This window comes from Protomyctophum parallelum (genome assembly GCF_964188405.1).
Source record: "Protomyctophum parallelum genome assembly, chromosome: 23".
Lineage (NCBI taxonomy): Eukaryota > Metazoa > Chordata > Actinopteri > Myctophiformes > Myctophidae > Protomyctophum > Protomyctophum parallelum.
The window spans coordinates 31499769-31519657 of NC_139715.1; the positions used below are offsets into that span (position 1 = coordinate 31499769).

The following is a 19889-nucleotide window of genomic DNA, read 5'->3' on the forward strand; positions in this document are numbered from 1 at the left end:
GGAGGAGGAGGAGGAGGAGGAGGAGGAGGAGGAGTTGGACGTGCCCTGCTGGCTGGGGCCCGTCGCCACACTGTTAAGGAAAGATTGTTTTTTATGAATATGAGAGAGAGGGAGTGAGGCCGACCAACGTAGCTGTTAAGATGACATAAATCAGTGTTTTTCAACCTTGAAGCGGTTTCAGGTGGTCCTCAGGTAATGATGATGATGGAGTTGTTGACCTTTTTATAGTTCTTTAACTCTTGAGAGCGTAAAATGAAACCAAATGGACCCCATCCATCCATTCGCGTCCATTTGGTTTCATTTTACGCTCTTGAGAGCTACATTACTGTTAAAACAAATGCATTGCTTAATTTACAAGAAGTCTATACACGATTATAGGAAACGTAGAAGACCACAACATATTCTCTAGTTTTGGGCCTGAGAGGCTAAATGCCATCAAATGGCGGTCCGTCCGTGGCTCAAATTCCGAATAAATAATGGGCCTTGATATGAAAATGGTTAAAAACCACTGACATGAATGATTAATAATTATTATTATTATTATGACAAGAATGATAATGACGACGAGCTGTAGAGATCCTGCGCAGAATCATTGGAAACAAAGTGACGATGATGCACTTTAAATTACCGTGCAGGATTTAATCACACAAAAAGGGAGTCTCGGTTATAAAAAAGGGCACACCCTTGTGCTTGCAATCAAATCAAATCTTAAACTCAATTAAGATTTTTGGCGTTGCAATCGGCCAAATCTAATTTATTTTTTAAATGTATGAAAAGTCTAAAAATAAATGTATCTGAGCCCAAAGTCTAGAGATGGTACAAAAACATGATTAGTGTTTAAAAATGAACCGATGATGATGATGTTTATACATTTATATTTGAGGCCCCTAATATCAACTTTGATGGAGGCTATTGGTAGCCTGGCTTGGTCAGCCTCCTAGCGGGGATTCACATGTGAAGAGGAGTCTTCAGTGAATCCTGGCTTTGAGGCTCAGGCTATTGAGGTTCTAAACCTAATGCATCTCTGAGCATTTGAATAGGCCGATTGAGCGGCTCTGGGCTAAAGCATGCTAACCTACTGCAGAGGGCTGCATCGTCTTAACTAATGAAGCCTCACATTCTTTTAATTGCTGTGTTTTTTTTACTTAACATTTTTACTAAAATAAAAAATATATCAGGGGTGTTTTTCCTGTGATGAGGAATGCCAATTATGCTGCTAAAAACTGAATTGGCCCCGGTAGTTCTTTGGGCATATTTGGTCTAATTTTTAATCTTCACGAGCCAGGAAATTCTATTATTTATTGGTGTGTACAAAGTTAACTCTGGAGTGGGCGTTGTACTTATTATTATGTTTATTATATTGATGATGCAATATGTATGTTGGTAAATATTTCGACCAAACTTAAGAGAATGTCTTAATGTGTTTACACCACTGTCTCACCTTGGAACCAGCATTGCAAAATGTTGTGCATATTAACTAATAATTTATAATGTAATGATATAAAGGGTATTTGTGTATGTTGCACTTTGTATATGTACTGTATCTGAACTGAATGAAATGGGTTTTCTTTTATTTATTACACATTGGTTTCTCTGGGCTGAGCACTGAATATTGTGGTTTTCAGCTTTTTCTTTGGTGATGGAAGTTCTCTTTTCACTCGCGGCATAATGTAGCACTGTTTGTAATATTGGAGTTTTGTTTATAAATGACACACTTTAACACACATTTCACTATCTATACTCTTTTTGCTACTGTACTTGAAGGAGACATTTTTAATAAAACAAATGATTTTACAGTACTCGTCTTAACATTTTATTTCAGATCAACTCAAGACTGTTTTTACTACAGGGTAATGTACTGTGACCAACTGCCCATGATCAGGATCAACCCAGACAATACAGTCTCAGGGGGAAAAAGTCACATTTGATCCAGTAGTTAACTCTGGCAAATGGGTTTTAAGTACGATAGGTTCTAAGCTGACTCCGCCAGCTGGGGGCGGTATTGGTTCACAACAGAAACCAATGTGATTGTGATTCTCTTCCCATTAGGTGAAATGGGTTCCCCTCTGCAGATTTACCAGTGCAGTGAGTGGACAGATATAATTAATTACCTCATTTTAAAAGTTGTGATCAGTTTACTTTAAATGTGCTTTGTTGTTGTTTTGATATCCGTATATAGCCTATCTGTGGTGTACTTTTAGAAGTGGGTGGACCATATGGTCGCCCGATAAACTCTGACCACAGACAACAAGGTCAGACTTTATGAATGAGTTCATGTTCTGGACTCTGGCAGTGGGTGACATTATATTATTGTGAGTGTCGGACAACCTTACTCTAACAGTATTGTCCTTCAGTGTGTCATTGTGACATCTCTGCATGTTCACGTAGCAGACATATCACAGTACAGAAGATGTCATTTCATCTTTCCTGTCCTGAAGTGTTTCTGGACTCGGCATCCATCACGTAAATCAGAAGGATGCCAGGCTGCCAGCACAGCACGCATTCTGTCCTGGGTGATGGCTGAACTAAACTGACTTTTATTCTCTGTATTTCATTTATAGCCCAACTTTAAGCTATGAGAATACATCATTCAACAACACAAACATTTCTGGGCTATAGGCCTATCCTAGTCTAAATCAGTGGTTTTCAACCCTTTTCATATCAAAATAACAATTGTGTTTACTTGTGAATTAAGTAATGCAGATATTTAACAATAATTTAACTCCTGAGAGCATTAGGCTACATTAAACCCGTTTCGTTTACATATTTAATTAGTACATTTTAGTAGGAAAAAAGAAGTGTGTGTGGGTGGGTGGAGTAGAAGACATTGAATTGTTAGATTTGATTCATAAATGGTTTCTAAGTTTATATTTAAAATGATTCCGTGAAGTTAGACTTTGATTCCACCTTCCTAAAGTTTCATTGGTTCACAATGAAACTGTTCAGTGTTTTGTAAAAGCCTTAAAATCTTTGCATTTTATGTTGGACTTTATTCTTCTTCTTCCTGTTGTTGCTATCCTCTTCATGTTCTTATAAAACTTCATAAGAAGAACACAATATTCTTCATTGTTATTGATTCATTAAACAACTTGAGCTGAAAAACACATCTACAGTAAGAAAGAAAAACACATTTGTGTATTTACACATCAGCCTATAGTATAATATTTGATTGGAGCAACATTAAACCGATGTTATGGGTAAAAGAAATGTGTGGATATAGGTTGGTGTTTGTTTTCTAGCTAGAAAGTCACCTATTGTGGTGTCGCGCGCCGGAAATAGCAAATCTACAAGCTCACAAGGCCTTCCACCGGGAGGTCTTTGAGCTTGTAGATCAGCTATTGTAAGCGCGCGACGCCGGCGTACGATGAAGTATCGGGCTCAACGTAATTATTAGTCAATTTCAGTTTTCTTCTACCACAACAGTACCAGGTAAGTTAACACTGGGGAGCTTTTGCTAATAACAATAGACTTTATTTAGTAGCCTAAACACAGTGACTTGTCACTTATAACAACAATGCAGATAACAAAAAGCCCAGGGAAAGACAGCGGGTCAAATGGCAATAATATATATTTTCTTTGTCAGTCTGTGGGTTAGCTAAGCTAGCGAGCTGCCATTCAATTTAACTGAATACATGCTGGTTAGCACTGAGTGAATGACTTAACAAGTGAAGACTGGGGTAACTAGTTTAGCGGTGTAAACAGAGTTATTGTTTACTATTAAAGTTAAACTTGTGTATTATTAAGTAACATTAACATGACATATCCTCCTATATTTGTCATTTGCAGTAACTTTGGAACACAATTTTGGAAGGGTCAACAGTGACAGGAAAGCTGATTGTACCACCAGCGAACCACACAGGACTGAATATGAATAACAGCAAAGGTCTTCAACAGAAAAGAACTCTGGAGGTGAGCACAAATGAGTGGGATAATAATAATATAAAGGGGCTTGTTAATTTCTGCTACTTTACCTTCATTCAGTGTTTTTTTTAAAGTGGGCCTGGCTGGGGACCCCCATGGGCCCGGCCTTGAGGGGGTTCCAAACTTCCAGGGCCAGGGGGTCCCCAGCAAAACGAGGAAAAAAAGGCAAAAAGGCACAGTTGTGATGCTTTTTGTTTTGTTAAAATAAATCTAAAATCTATATTTTGATAGTAGGCCTAATCATTGCCATATCTTTGTTCAGTAACTATAGGGTTCTCTTTATCTCTCTAGCTCTTTAGTAAACAGAAAATTAATTTTCAGGACAGGATACTCTAAATTGACAGGATACAGGATGGACCTTTGTAGCTAAGTTTGCAAATGTCAACAATATACACCAACGTAATGAGCGAGGAATAATTTATTTTAAACAAAACCCCCTTTTGGAAGCCTTGGTCTGGAGTGGAGGAATCAGAAGTAGCCTACCCCAAATTCCCTGTGATCAAGGGCATCAGAATTTTAAGGACTAGTACCCAATAAAAGCCTTGATGCAGCGTACTGTACGTCTTAGAATTGTTCATTTGGTATATCCATATTTTATTCCACAACAGATATTACCATCTGCTCTAGGCCGGATCACACAGCGATTTAGAAACAAACCAGGCTTTCCTCCGAGGTGGAAAGCCTGGTGACGCGAGGGTTAGAACAAAACTACAGCAGATAGTTATCTCATATTGTTATGATATGTGCTGTAGTCCTAGTCTCCAACATTAAAATGTGTTTGATAATACAAAATACAGTAATTAAGTGAATACATTGAGCTTTTGTACAGCAAGTCTTAACATTTCCTCATGTATCTATCTAGCTTTGTCAAAAAGCACTCACTTTAGATGAGGAAATTGTTTTGTTTGTAAATTGGCCTTGTGGCCGGAATAGCATTCTTCAGGCTGATCACTGAATACAACTAATCTACTCATTATTGTAGATGGAAGCCTACAGTAATGAGCCTCCACAGCAAGACAGCTCTCCACCAGAAAAGAAAGGGGCTGTGGATCCAACAACTGTATTTGAGATGGCAGTTACAGGTAATGTTATGCCGAATGTGAAGTTTTTTGTCTCATACAAGATGTTTCGGTCTCGTGAAGAATGGCTATTCAATTATTACTATTCTATTACTAATTCAGAATCCACTGTATTGTCATTACATGACATGTTTTGGCACTAGACTAGTCACTAGACCATTGCCCAAATTATGCTTGGCAATGCTCTCTGGTCTTATTGATCTTTCAGTCACAAGCTGTTATGTAATGTTATGTAAATGATGTATGTATGTATGTATGTATGTATGTATTATAATGTGTATTGCATTATATCTCATCTACGTTGCCAGCTCATGTCATATTCCCAAGACTAGATTTAACTGCTAATGTCATTTGGATTATCAACTTATTTTCAATCTGTGAAGTTGAAGGCTTATTGAGTTATCTTTCGGTATCAGGTGCAAATGAGGAGACCAACATGCTGTTTGCAAACTTTGCTGATATCCTAAGGTAAAAACATTACATATATAAATATATCAGTCTTCATTGACAGTGTGAGGCAGATGTTTGCACAACACATTTCTGATATTATTAGTACAGATTTTGTACAAACATCACGCAAATAGGTACACATTATCTCTATAGACGCCGCTGTTTCATGTTCCATCGTGATTGGCTTCACGAATGCAGTGTTCGATTGCCGTGAAACTTTACACGGACATTCCCACCAGGCCAAGGAAGAAATGTCACCCTTCATTCTTCAAATCGGCCTCATTGTGGTGCTGCTATAACAGGCCGATTTCTGTGAGCAGCTAATATCCAAATATTGCACGCACACTCCCTGGAGGCCAAGGAAGAACCTCTGGCCCAAATCCTTCCCATCAGACACCTGATGTTGTATCGCCACACCGCCTCCTGATGTTACTCCTACAGATTTTGTCCAAACATCACACCAATTGGTACACATTATCTCTATAGTCATGTGATCTAGAGAGAAAAGACGGTTCTGTCCGGTTTTTCATATTCCATCCTGATGGGCTAAGATTGGCTGCCAATGTTTGCCGAGGTTTTGAACAAAACAAAATGAACTCGTCCAATTGCTGTGAAACATTTCTGGCCCACAATAAGCTGTGCTCCGAGGAGACATTTTTCTAGTTTTATCTAAAATGATTGTATTACATATTGAGTCACACTTGTATACGCATGGAAATGTGTACCTTACAAGTACTGCATTTCCAACTTGTCCTATAAAAATCTTAAGCTGCAGAAAAAGGTATTATGTCAGTCACATGCCAGGTTATTCCTCTTCGTTCTATCATCACAAAGGACTTAATTAATTTACCACTTTATTATGTTTCATGGCTCAGATTTGTCAATTCTCTCTATGACAGTGGATTTCTCTCCCGCAGTGACAGAGTTGCAGCAGATGTCTCCCAGATGAGGGATCTGGAGGGCATTCTGTTGGAGGCCAAAAGCCTGGAATCCCACCTGAAAGAAAAGAAAAATCACCTTGGGCGTACCCTGGCTCATATTTCTGACAAGCTTACTGGATAAATTGTTTTCCTCCATGGAAAAGCAAACACATGGCCAAGTGTTTTACAGTGTGTAACTAATCTAACAAAAACAATTTAATTCATCGAGTTTGTTATTGTGTTCCTCCAAATACTCGCAAAATCTCAAGTTATTTTGTAAGATGTACACTGCCAGTATTTATTTCCTCAGAAAAAGGTTATTTCTTTATGTGATTATTACTAATTAAAGTTCATTAAACTAATACATATATTGTATGAAATATTTCATAAACCAAAATAAAATGTAATGAAATACAGTCAAATAATTTGGGATTTGCACACCGTTATTACATTTATCGTTAGCCTCATAGGATAAATGCATAAGTCATTTTTTATGATTTTCGGATAATAAGGAAAAACACATTTTCTCGCAAGTATGTAAGAGTTTTTAATGCAGATTTTTACAATGGTTTCCTGAGGGGTTAACAAAATGTTTTTTACAAAAAGATAAACATGAGAGTCATTCCATAACAAAAAAAAGTGACTTAGGCCATTTTCAAGAAAATAATCTGTGACTTAGGCATTTTTTAATACATGTCTACTAAACACCTGGGGGTCTATTAGAGTGATGTTAACTCCATACTAAACACCTGGGGGTCTATTAGAGTAATGTTAACTCCATACTAAACACCTGGGGGTCTATTAGAGTGATGTTAACTCCATACTAAACACCTGGGGGTCTATTAGAGTGATGTTAACTCCATACTAAACACCTGGGGGTCTATTAGAGTGATGTTACCATACTAAACACCTGGGGGTCTATTAGAGTAATGTTAACTCAATACTAAACACCTGGGGGTCTATTAGAGTAATGTTAACTCCATACTAAACACCTGGGGGTCTATTAGAGTGATGTTAACTCCATACTAAACACCTGGGGGTCTATTAGAGTGATGTTAACTCCATACTAAACACCTGGGGGTCTATTAGAGTGATGTTAACTCCATACTAAACACCTGGGGGTCTATTAGAGTGATGTTAACTCCATACTAAACACCTGGGGGTCTATTAGAGTGATGTTAACTCCATACTAAACACCTGGGGGTCTATTAGAGTGATGTTAACTCCATACTAAACACCTGGGGGTCTATTAGAGTGATGTTAACTCCATACTAAACACCTGGGGGTCTATTAGAGTAATGTTAACTCCATACTAAACACCTGGGGGTCTGTTAGAGTAATGTTAACTCCATACAGAACACCTGGGGGTCTATTAGAGTGATGTTAACTCCATACTAAACACCTGGGGGTCTATTAGAGTAATGTTAACTCCATACTAAACACCTGGGGGTCTATTAGAGTAATGTTAACTCCATACTAAACACCTGGGGGTCTGTTAGAGTAATGTTAACTCCATACAGAACACCTGGGGGTCTATTAGAGTGATGTTAACTCCATACTAAACACCTGGGGGTCTGTTAGAGTAATGTTAACTCCATACAGAACACCTGGGGGTATATTAGAGTGATGTTAACTCCATACTAAACACCTGGGGGTCTGTTAGAGTAATGTTAACTCCATACAGAACACCTGGGGGTCTATTAGAGTAATGTTAACTCCATACAGAACACCTGGGGGTCTATTAGAGTGATGTTAACTCCATACTAAACACCTGGGGGTCTATTAGAGTAATGTTAACTCCATACTAAACACCTGGGGGTCTGTTAGAGTAATGTTAACTCCATACAGAACACCTGGGGGTCTATTAGAGTGATGTTAACTCCATACTAAACACCTGGGGGTCTATTAGAGTAATGTTAACTCCATACTAAACACCTTGGGGTCTGTTAGAGTAATGTTAACTCCATACAGAACACCTGGGGGTCTATTAGAGTGATGTTAACTCCATACTAAACACCTGGGGGTCTATTAGAGTAATGTTAACTCCATACTAAACACCTGGGGGTCTGTTAGAGTAATGTTAACTCCATACAGAACACCTGGGGGTCTATTAGAGTGATGTTAACTCCATACTAAACACCTGGGGGTCTATTAGAGTGATGTTAACTCCATACTAAACACCTGGGGGTCTGTTAGAGTAATGTTAACTCCATACAGAACACCTGGGGGTCTATTAGAGTAATGTTAACTCCATACTAAACACCTGGGGGTCTGTTAGAGTAATGTTAACTCCATACTAAACACCTGGGGGTCTGTTAGAGTAATGTTAACTCCATACAGAACACCTGGGGGTCTATTAGAGTGATGTTAACTCCATACTAAACACCTGGGGGTCTATTAGAGTGATGTTAACTCCATACTAAACACCTGGGGGTCTATTAGAGTGATGTTAACTCCATACTAAACACCTGGGGGTCTATTAGAGTAATGTTAACTCCATACTAAACACCTGGGGGTCTATTAGAGTAATGTTAACTCCATACTAAACACCTGGGGGTCTATTAGAGTGATGTTAACTCCATACTAAACACCTGGGGGTCTGTTAGAGTAATGTTAACTCCATACTAAACACCTGGGGGTCTGTTAGAGTAATGTTAACTACATACTAAACACCTGGGGGTCTATTAGAGTGATGTTAACTCCATACTAAACACCTGGGGTCTATTAGAGTAATGTTAACTCCATACAGAACACCTGGGGGTCTATTAGAATAATGTTAACTCCATACTAAACACCTGGGGGTCTATTAGAGTAATGTTAACTCCATACTAAACACCTGTGGGTCTGTTAGAGTAATGTTAACTCCATACTAAACACCTGGGGGTCTATTAGAGTAACTGTTGTTTGCTGTGTATGCAATGTAAAAATGCCCAAGTCACACAAAGTGAGTTAGGCGGCAACGTAAAAATGCTCAAATCACACAAGTGACTTAGGCAGATCATCATTTTTGAAGATTGTGAGCTTTGTGATTGGCTGAGGACATAGGCGATGATCCAGAACGATGCAGCAGCCCCAGGAGATCACCTGTATGCAGAAATCTCAATTTCGCCAAAAAATGACTTAGGCATTTATCCTATGAGGCTAACGTTATGTAACAACATTTATTAAACAACAAACACTTCCACTTTGTGGCCTATAGGGCAGGAGCCTAACTCCTGTTACTGTTGCATATGTGATGTACAAGTTACACCCGCTTGTCTTTACACACCAGGGACAAACCCACAATCCAACCGTTGACACCGAGTGCCGAGCAAGGGAGGCATTGGGTCCCATTGTTATAGTCTTTGGTATGACCTGGCCGGGGATCGTATCCCGACCTTCCAAAATCTCAGGACGAACACTCTGGGGGGCGTGTGTTAGTCCAACATCCCGTAGTCTGACTATACACGGCCGGTTAGACCAGTGGTTCCCAAACTTTTTCATGTCAAGGACCCCCAAATTGAAAAGATATGCCAGGGTCCGGGATAATAATAATAATAATTGTACAAAAAAGCTTTAATAGAATGTATAGGCCTACTAGTGCTGCTCAAAATGGGGTTCGGGGACCCCTGGTCCCATGGGGTCTGGGGGCGTTCCAGGAGGTCCCCAGGAAAAGTAGTTAATGCAGCAAATCATTTTAAACACTTAAATGTATTGGTTGTGCCGCGCTGCGAGCTTGTACATCTGTTATGTTCTGCTTTTTTTATATAATGCATTTCATGTACTATTGAGTGGAGTAGTATTAAAGTCTCAATACCAGTCATTTGGCATTGTGATTGTACATAGTAGTGTATTGTGGAATTTCGGGACGCATGTGGTTCCACTCTACTGCTAAAGTCACCCCGGACGGAACTCAAGAGTATGTTGCAACCGTCTATGGTTGCAACACGGAGGAGAGAGAGGGACGGACACGTGTCCGGTGTCCGTGCCTCTCTCGTCCGGGTTTATATTTACACCACGTCCATCCGTTGTGAAGCAGAGAGACAAACAAACAGCAGAGAGTGAACGAACAGAACGTTTTATAATAGACGTTTGCAGTGAACAAACATTTGTGTAACTTTGTGTCTGATGGTGTGTTTGCGCGACAGTCTTTTTAAAGTTGTGAAAACAGGAAGAATTTCCACGGCGAAGATCAAAGACTGTTTTGTTGTGAGCTAACGCTAATGCTAAGCTAGCCTCGAGTACAGTTTAGAGTCCGTCCATTCCAAGAGAACAGACGTTTTCTGTTCTAAAGTTAAACTTTAGAACCAGTTGGTCGTTTGGAGGGACAGTCTGTCCTTTTCAACCTGACACCCAGATAGAGCTTTGAGCAACCAGGGCTTTCTCTAGCCCCTTTCGGGACCCTACGTAAAACTTTTTTGATATTTTGTTGAGTTTTACGTTGGGTCCCTGCTCACTACTGTATTTTCGTATGGAAATTCCTATATGCGGATGTGGAGATTCTCTCTAAAATAGGACCCGCGGCATGTGACGCCATTATTTTCCTTGAGTTATTCTGAATTCGGTAACTTTAAGTAGCTATACATCCAGCTGCGAATATCTCCTGTGGCGCGGAAGCCGTTAAGTATTTTTAATCTTTGTTTGACCGATTTGGTCGCTTTATTTCTTCTTGTTTGTTTACCGTTTATTGTACCGCCTCCCGGTGTGCGGTTGGCTTGTGAGGCTACGTCCCTGCCTCTGATCTGCTGTGTCATAGCTATAGCGCCACTAGCTAGCCAGATAGGCGGTACAATGAGGTGTCAATAAACAAGGAAGGAAAAGAAGAATCCAAGCTTCCAAATCGGGCAAACATATATTAAAAATACTTAACGGCTTCCGCGCCACAGGAGATATTCGCAGCGGCATGTATGGGTACTTATACTTTACATATTCAGAAAGCCTCATACTGAAGAATATCGTCAAAGAGCGCGGAGAGGCGGTAAACATGTAAACATGAGCCAGTAAATGTTTTAATCAGGTGGCATGGACGACGTGGAACAGGACCCAATGCACTGGGTCGAACAAATGTCAGAAACTTCAGTAGCATTTGGGTTCTGCTTGGAGGGCTAGGCTTTCTCCAGAGCCGTTTCAGGGAAACGGGAGGAAGCTGAAGAGCGGCCAGACCTCAGTAAGTCTCTCTCTTTTACAGCTTAAAGGTGTTGTTCATTGTCACATAACAGTTTGGATTGAATAGTTGCGTCCCCTCTCATAAGAGCACTCGCCCGGTCGGGCAACCTGAAAGCAGACCCCACCTGCCCTAGCCGCAATTTGCAACTCTAGTTTTTTTGAATAATGGGATGAATCTAGAGTTGCATTGCAATACACTCCATTGACTCCCCACTCATTCAATTTGGTTTGCGATCTGCTTGTCTTAAACTACGTTAAACTCACTGTTACATTCCCTTAGATGTCTAGGGGTTATTAAAGGATGCAACACGGCTGGCAAGTGAACTGTTGTTTATTTCACCGTATTACAATAAAGGTATATACAATAGACAGGTTATGCACAACATACAATAGTATATATACGTATATATATATAAGCTGTGGGATATATATATATATATATATCCTTCTATCCAGACAACCTGTACGCGACTGATATCGATAATTTATGGGTTTCCAACCAAATCAAAATATGGGCTGAGCCCTCTACTCGTTTTAACAAGTTACAAGATACTTACATTACACAATTACAAGGAAACCGGCTATATGGGGCAACTCAAAGAAACAAACAAAAGGAACTATACCTATTCTGGAAATCAACTGCGCCCTCTATCTAGACCTAATCTACGAAAGGAAAAGGGTTACACAGGATTTAATCTATCTAAACTCTACTCTAACTACTGCCTAACCAAAGTTACAAAAAGTACGCTCCCATACTCCGTATACATTATCTATTATCTCGATATATATATATATATATATATATATAATCACTTGTAACCTCGGATCACGAGACAGATAAAGGCTCAGAGTGCTCCACACAGGTAAAGACCCTGGCCTATGCTTTATACACAGTTTTGAGCGTTTCACAGCTCCTCGGACAATGTGCGCTCAGTATGATCGACTGAGTCACAATGCCACTGAGCAGTGAGCACACATCACAGCTGCGGTTAAGTAGTCTTCCCCAGGCTGGCCCTCTGATTGTTGATAGGCTCACGGTGACGAGGTGGGCAGGTAGAAGGTGGATGGTTCTCCGCCTCCAAGCACCACAGCAACAACCAGACCTGTGACTGAAAATGGCCATCAGCACTCTAAGATGCAACAGCATGTAACTGACAAATACCCGCATTACCATAATCACTGTACTATATATATATATATATATATACAAGCATAACCACGTTATAATATGATATATATATACACATAAATAATTCCCTGATTATGTAACACTCACCAACATTGCAGCTGTAGTCCAAGCTTGAATTATCCTCTTTCAATCTGCCGAGCTTGTTTTTCATAAAAATCCACCGTAGACATGTTATGAGCTACTTTCTGTCAAGAAATTCTGTGCAGGTGATTCTTTTTCTAAGTGCTGGAGTTTGGAAGCACTCGTCGTATGTCACTGAACGGCCCTGTTTCGAATTTGCACATAATGCAGGATGCAGCAGCGCGACCCCTTAACAAAAACGAGTGTTTCCAAACTGCACTTAAAAAAAGAATCACCTGCAGAGGATGTCTTGACAGAAAGTAGCTCATAACATCTCTACGGTGGATTTTTATGAAAAACAAGCTCGGCAGTTTGAAAGAGGATAATTCAAGCTTGGACTACAGCTGCAATGTTGGTGAGTTTAACATTGTTTAAGACAAGCAGATCGCAAACCAAATTCGATGAGTGGGGAGTCAAAGGATGGTATTGCAACTCTAGATTCATCCCATTATAAAAAAAATCTAGAGTTGCCTGGAGGACGGTGTCTGTTGCGAGACGCGGAAACATCCAATGATTCAAGATTACAACATTGACAGTCCAGGTTTGTGCATCAGCAGATGTTTTATTTTATCATGCAAGTAAGGACAAGGCCAAAACAATCACCGGTAGAAGGTACTTTCATGTTTCTGAAATGGGGTTCAAGTCCCTGCAGTGATGGAAGGCTTAATGTGTCCTGCTTGTGTGTTTACATGAAATGTTATCATAAGTCATAATAGTACCTGAATGCACAAACTATTTGAAATTAGTTTCTATTTGTAAATAATTCCCAATAGTTGACTGACAGTCCAGGTAGGATGAACAAATAGTTCATTATGTTTTCACTGCCAACTTTCCTCTTGGGAAAACTTCTCTCAGCTTGTGTGTTACAGTACATGCCGTTTTTTTAAGGGTTCTTTTTGAGTGGTGCAATCACTCCTACAACCAGCAATGTCCGTGACGTTCACCTATGTATGTGACATTAACCCACCCACCTATGTATGTGACGTTAACCCACCCACCTATGTATGTGACGTTAACCCACCCACCTATGTATGTGACATTAACCCACCCACCTATGTATGTGACATTAACCCACCCACCTATGTATGTGACGTTAACCCACCCACCTATGTATGTGACGTTAACCCACCCACCTATGTATGTGACGTTAACCCACCCACCTATGTATGTGACGTTAACCCACCCACCTATGTATGTGACGTTAACCCACCCACCTATGTATGTGTGAGCACCAGTATGAGTACCAGTAGGGGGGGCTGTTGAGCCATGCAGAAACAGCGAGAGAGAGACAGTGCTGACAGACTGTTGCCTGCTAATGAGAGAGAGAGAGAGAGAGAGAGAGAAGGGGGGGGAGAGAGGGGAGTTGCACCACTCGGTTCACACAGGTGTGATTTTTTTTTAGTTTGACTCGGTTCAACAGATAAGTATTAGTATTGTGACCCACATGAGAACCACTCAGTTAGACATGACCATGGACTGCTACCATAATATATTACACCACTACACTATATCTTATTTTAATATGACATACATTGTTTTTTTTTTTTTTTTCTTCTTTTTTTTAAAGATATTTTTTTGCGGCTTACGCCTTTATTGATTTTTTAAGGGATAGAAAGTAGGCTGACAGGAAACGGGAGAGAGATGGGGGGATGACATGCGGTAAAGGCCGTGTCGGGTCCGGGAGTCGAACCCGCGGCACACCGCGACTGGATCACCAGTCCGGTGCCCAGACCGTTACGCTACGGCCTGGGCCATGACATACATTGTTATTTGTTATATTATATTATCTTACAATATTACCGGTACATTCGTTATTATTGTTATTGCGACCGTATGTCGCATTTACTATGAAATTGTGCATTTCCCGTCAGTTAGTTGGTTGGTTGGTCACCCCAGGAAAGAAAGAAATAAGAACAAATGGCAGGTTACAACACCTTTTTTGTTGTTTTTCTTTTTTGTAATTATTTGTTCGGCCCAAAATATTGTTTTTGTTTGTCACGATTCGAGTTGGCTTTGTTGGAGGCTTACAGATCTTTAATTTAATACTTTTTGAAATGTCCAAGGGGGGAAATGCACAGGGAATTATTTCCTGGGCCTGTCGTCGTCATGAAAGGGGGCGGGACTGCGACGCTCTATATGGGAATGCGGGCGGCGGTGGCTCAGGGGTAGAGGGGCTGGATGGTAACCGCAAGGTTGCCTGTTCCAACCAGGGCTCCCCCAGAGTTAGTGTCGAAGTGTCCTTGAGCAAGACACTGAACCCCTAATTGCTCCTGATGTGCTGGTTGGTGCCTTGCATGGTTTCTGCCGCCATCGGTGTATGGATGTGTATGTGTGAATGGGTGAATTGTTGCTCATTGCACAATCTATGTAAAGCGCCTTAGATAAAGGTGCTATATGAATGCACTTTTTTTTTGCCATAATGGAGAACCCTGATGTCATCAATATTGGCCAGCAACTCTACATCTGACCTCAAACCCTTAGATGACCTGTTCTGACTGATACCTGTCCATTTAAACTCTAGACGGGCCTGTTGACTGATACCTGTCCATTTAAACTCTAGACGGGCCTGTTGACTGATACCTGTCCATTTAAACTCTAGACGGGCCTGTTGACTGATACCTGTCCATTTAAACTCTAGACGGGCCTGTTGACTGATACCTGTCCATTTAAACTCTAGACGGGCCTGTTGACTGATACATGTCCATTTAAACTCTAGACGGGCCTGTTGACTGATACCTGTCCATTTAAACTCTAGACGGGCCTGTTGACTGATACCTGTCCATTTAAACTCTAGACGGGCCTGCCCCAATGTTATTAGTGCAGCCGTGCCCGGCAGCCGGCGAAAAACTGGAGTTGTCAACAGGCCCGAAAATTAAGGTCCAGCCCTACCTGGCCCCTCATCAAACCCTGGGTACACTCAAGACACTGCCCCCGCTACCACACTAGAGTTCTCATCAGGCCCGGAAATTAAGGCCGGGCCCTAACTGGGCCCTCATCAAACCCTGTACACTCAAGACACTGCCCTGCTGCCACCCTTAGATCTCCATATAAAAGCACCAGCACTCGCCCAGCAGTCTGCTGTCACCTACAGTAGGCGTGCATATACTGTAATCGCCATCATAATCGTTTCCAGGTTGCAATTTTGTTATATATATATTAAAATAATAGAGGAAGTGGTTGATCTACAGTACAGGCTCACAATGCATCGTGTGTGTTGTTGATCGGCTATTTCCACTACTTTTTTTAATTCTTAATTTTGAATATAAAATGATTAAATATGGCCTATTTTGACCATAATAACTTATTTCTTCATGATTCATTTCTTTGTAAGTTTGTTTACAAAGCCTTAAAGCTAAACAGAGTTGTAATTTATGTATTCCAATGTCCCAAAGGAAAAATACTTAAAAAAGACTTAAAAGATTAAATTGTTAATCACAATTGTAATTGTAAACACTCAACTGTTTTTCTCTCTCCACTCCTCTGCCACTCAGGTTGAGCGGCGCATCGCTGACAGTGGATGTCTTCTCACCACCTCAAGCTGAACCAAGACCAGACTGAGCTTCTCTCCCCCATGCAGGATATCACTGTTGGCCAACGATGTACGTAAGTCCTAAATGCTCTAAACCAGGATATCACTGTTGGCCAACGATGTACGTAAGTCCTAAATGCTCTAAACCAGCATTAAAGTCCATAGACTTGGCTGGCAAAGGATTTATGTCATAAGTGCTCTAAACAAACACTTGGCTGCCACATGACGTGATCTTCAAAGGCCATGCATTGGGGGGGGCTAGCCACATAATGAATGGATTATGTTAAAAGTGTCATTTACATATCATGCTACTTGGACAGGTTCATTGGTTACCTGGTATTTAACAAACAATTTAGCAAAATTTCTGCATATATTTCATACATGGCTCCACAGACTTGTTTGACAGTTGTGTTGGATTCATGTTATTGTGGACAAATGTGTCTTATTTTGATCTTAAGACCCAATTAGTGAATGTCAGTCTCCAGGATTTCTTTCTTCTGAATATGTTTGACACTGATTTACTACGACACTATGTAAGGCACATTATGAGTCCACTAGGACAGTGGTTCTCTAACGTCACGTGTTTTTTCAAGGACCCCCATACATCTGAGTGTGTACAAATGTTCCATTTGTGCACACTCAGAGTTAAAGCTCTTTGTACCACAAGCCAGCATGGCAAATTTAAAATCCTCGTTTTTCATCATTTTTGACCATGGGCTATAGTATAGCCCATATCGGACGGCATACTATAGCATGCTGTTTTTCATCATTTTTGAGGATTTGAAAAATGAAAATGAAAATCACACCTAGCCCATGGTCTCGGACGGCATACTATATGCAGTTTTTCATCATTTTTGAGGATTTGAAAAAAAGACGAAAATCACACCGAGACGATGGGCTATGTAGCCCATGGCCTCGGTGTGATTTTCATCTTTTCTTCTGACCCCTGAATGTTACAAAATGTTAATGAAGTGTCCTGTAAGTCCATAATGGGCTGGGATTCCTTGGAAGCATAAAGAAAATAGATCAATCAATTAGTTCCACTCTGTACTTTGTTCTGTTATTTTTCTATCTATAATCCAGAGGTTTGAGAGATACCAAACGCATTGTGAATTTGTAGATTGGCTATTTTCAGCGAATGTTCCCACCAGAATAGGGATTGTTAGTGGTTAATGGTTAAAGGACCACTTCACCACTTTTCAACCTATCTTCATATAATAGGTCATCACTAATAATCATGAAAAAATGGCGCAATGTTTTTTCTACTCGGTCTGTGTCTCATAGGAGGGCTGTGGGCAGTTCAGAAACCAGTGACATCATTGATGGGAATACAAGCTAATAGAAACGGCAGGCTTTCTAGTCCTGAAAAGTTGCAATGCAAAAATGGAAGCCATCGTTCTCACGATAATTAAAATCTAAACATCTGCCTAATGATGATGTCACTGGAAGACGGTTTCTAAACTGCCCACAGCCCTCCTATGAGACACAGACTGAGTAGAAAAGAATTGTGCCATTTTTTCATGATTATTAGTGATGACCTATTATATGAAAATAGGTTGAAAAGTGAAGTGGTCCTTTAATGGTTAACTATAGCATGCCGTTTTTCATCATTTTTGAGGATTTGAAAAAAAGACGAAAATCACTTAAACTATAGCCCATGGTGTGGGCTATATAGTGTGATAAAACTGAATAACAAAAGGATTAATGTGTAACTGAACCAATTTAGTGAGGAGCAAGTCCGGCTGTATTGTGTTGAATGCAGAAGACAAATCTAGCATAGGATTTTGGTTTGTCGAGATGTTTGGAGATGAGGTGAACCAGTGTGACAACTGCATCCTCTGTACTGCGACCTTGCTTATAAGCAAATCAAATCACCTTTATTTATAAAGCACATTTAAAATCAATTTCCATTGTACAAAGTGCTGTACAGACATTTCATCAACACCACAGATAGAGAGAACACAGAGAGAGCAAATTTAAATGGATCCTGTGAATGAAATATGGCATTGTTGAGTTGATGAACCATACTTTGTTCCTTTTCCAGAGCTTTCATGATACCAGATGTGAGTGCTATTGGTCTGTAATCATTGTGTCAAATGGCAGCAAAACACTGATTATAATTGAATGTGAGTTCTTAACTCCTTTGAACACAGGCATACTTGAATACAGGCATATTCTGGATCACTCACAAAGGGCGCTCTTGACCCAACATACCACAGGTGGGCGCTAAATTTCCCACAATCCCCAGGCCCCTGTGTGACCGCTCTGGCTGCTCTGTCTATAGCTAGCTATATATCATTATTCTACTGTTGAAATGAATGGTTTATAAATATAATAACTGTGCTTCGCTTTGTGACCTATGACCTTTGTGTTTGACCTCAGTGGATCCATTGATGAGGGAGTGGATCAGGATCCTGATGCAGAGAACTCCACCTGCTACCAGAGGGTAAGAATGTAACCCCACAAGAATGTACCCCAACATCACCCAAAACACCACACCCTGCCTGAGGGTAATAATTTAACCATAATAACACCACAATCTGCCTGAGTGCAAAGGACAAGACACTAACACCACAAAAGGAAACTATTCAGGATTAGAAACTGGTTCTATACACGCAATTGTTATTTTAGTTGTATGGTTAATTGGAAATTGTATTGGGCCTAATCAATGTATTTTTGATTTAGTTTTTCTGTAATAATTATATCTGCTCTACTCCCAACGCACGCACGCACAATGACACGCATTTGTGTCAATAAAGATGTTTTGAAATCAAAAACCATCTTTTCATGGTTTTTGACAACATAAGTGTTTTTTACAGTATTATATTACAGGATGTTTTCATGGGACACTAGGGGGGAGGCATACTATCATCCGACAGAGCTCCGAGGTGCGCTGCGGGTCGGGAGAGGGTTGCGGTTAGGTTTAGGTGTCTGCCCCGGGGGAGGTTAGGGTTAGGGTGAGGGAGGAGGTAGGTTGTCGTTCGGACCAATGCTCCGTCGGATGAAAGTACTGCACTCACACTAGGGGCCCTATCTTGTGCCACACCTTACCCCTTATCCCTAAACGTATTTGCCTTTTTGTTTTACTATTTTGAAAAACCTTTTCAAATAATTTAACTTTAGCCGATAAACAGCGACACGTTGTGAGCTTCTAGATCGGCTAGTTGAACTATTTTAAAAGTTGTTTTTTTAAATAGTAAAAACTGGAAAATATGTTTAGAGATAAGGGGTATGGGCAAGATATAGCCCCTAGTGTCCTATTGCATGAAACGGAAGTGGTTGGAATCAATTCAATGTACATTTCAGATCAAACAGGCAGAGTGCTGTCTAAAATCTGTTAAAAAACAGAATGCAGTTGATGTGGCTCAGCTTATTTTAATGTAAAGACTTAAATGTAAAAGGAAATAAATACAAATAAACAGCTAATGTGTTAGATGGTCTAAAACTAATAATGTAATTTCTTAAATATGATGAAAAACATCACATTTAACACCAAATATGCTATAATACTTAAATATTGAATATTTTATATCTTT

At 40.2% G+C, this 19889-nt stretch overlaps 1 protein-coding gene across 1 annotated transcript; it reads left to right on the forward strand.

The window, feature by feature from the left end:
* Window positions 1-3820: 3820 nt before the first annotated feature.
* Window positions 3821-18803, forward strand: LOC310854016 (testis-expressed protein 12-like; the record flags this gene model as incomplete). Its single annotated transcript, XM_083758489.1, has 5 exons — window positions 3821-3909; window positions 4904-5003; window positions 5417-5468; window positions 6368-6474; window positions 18736-18803. Exons 1-5 carry the CDS (start codon window positions 3868-3870, stop codon window positions 18801-18803), a joined length of 369 nt encoding a protein of 122 aa, XP_083614615.1. The 5' UTR covers window positions 3821-3867.
* Window positions 18804-19889: the final 1086 nt, after the last annotated feature.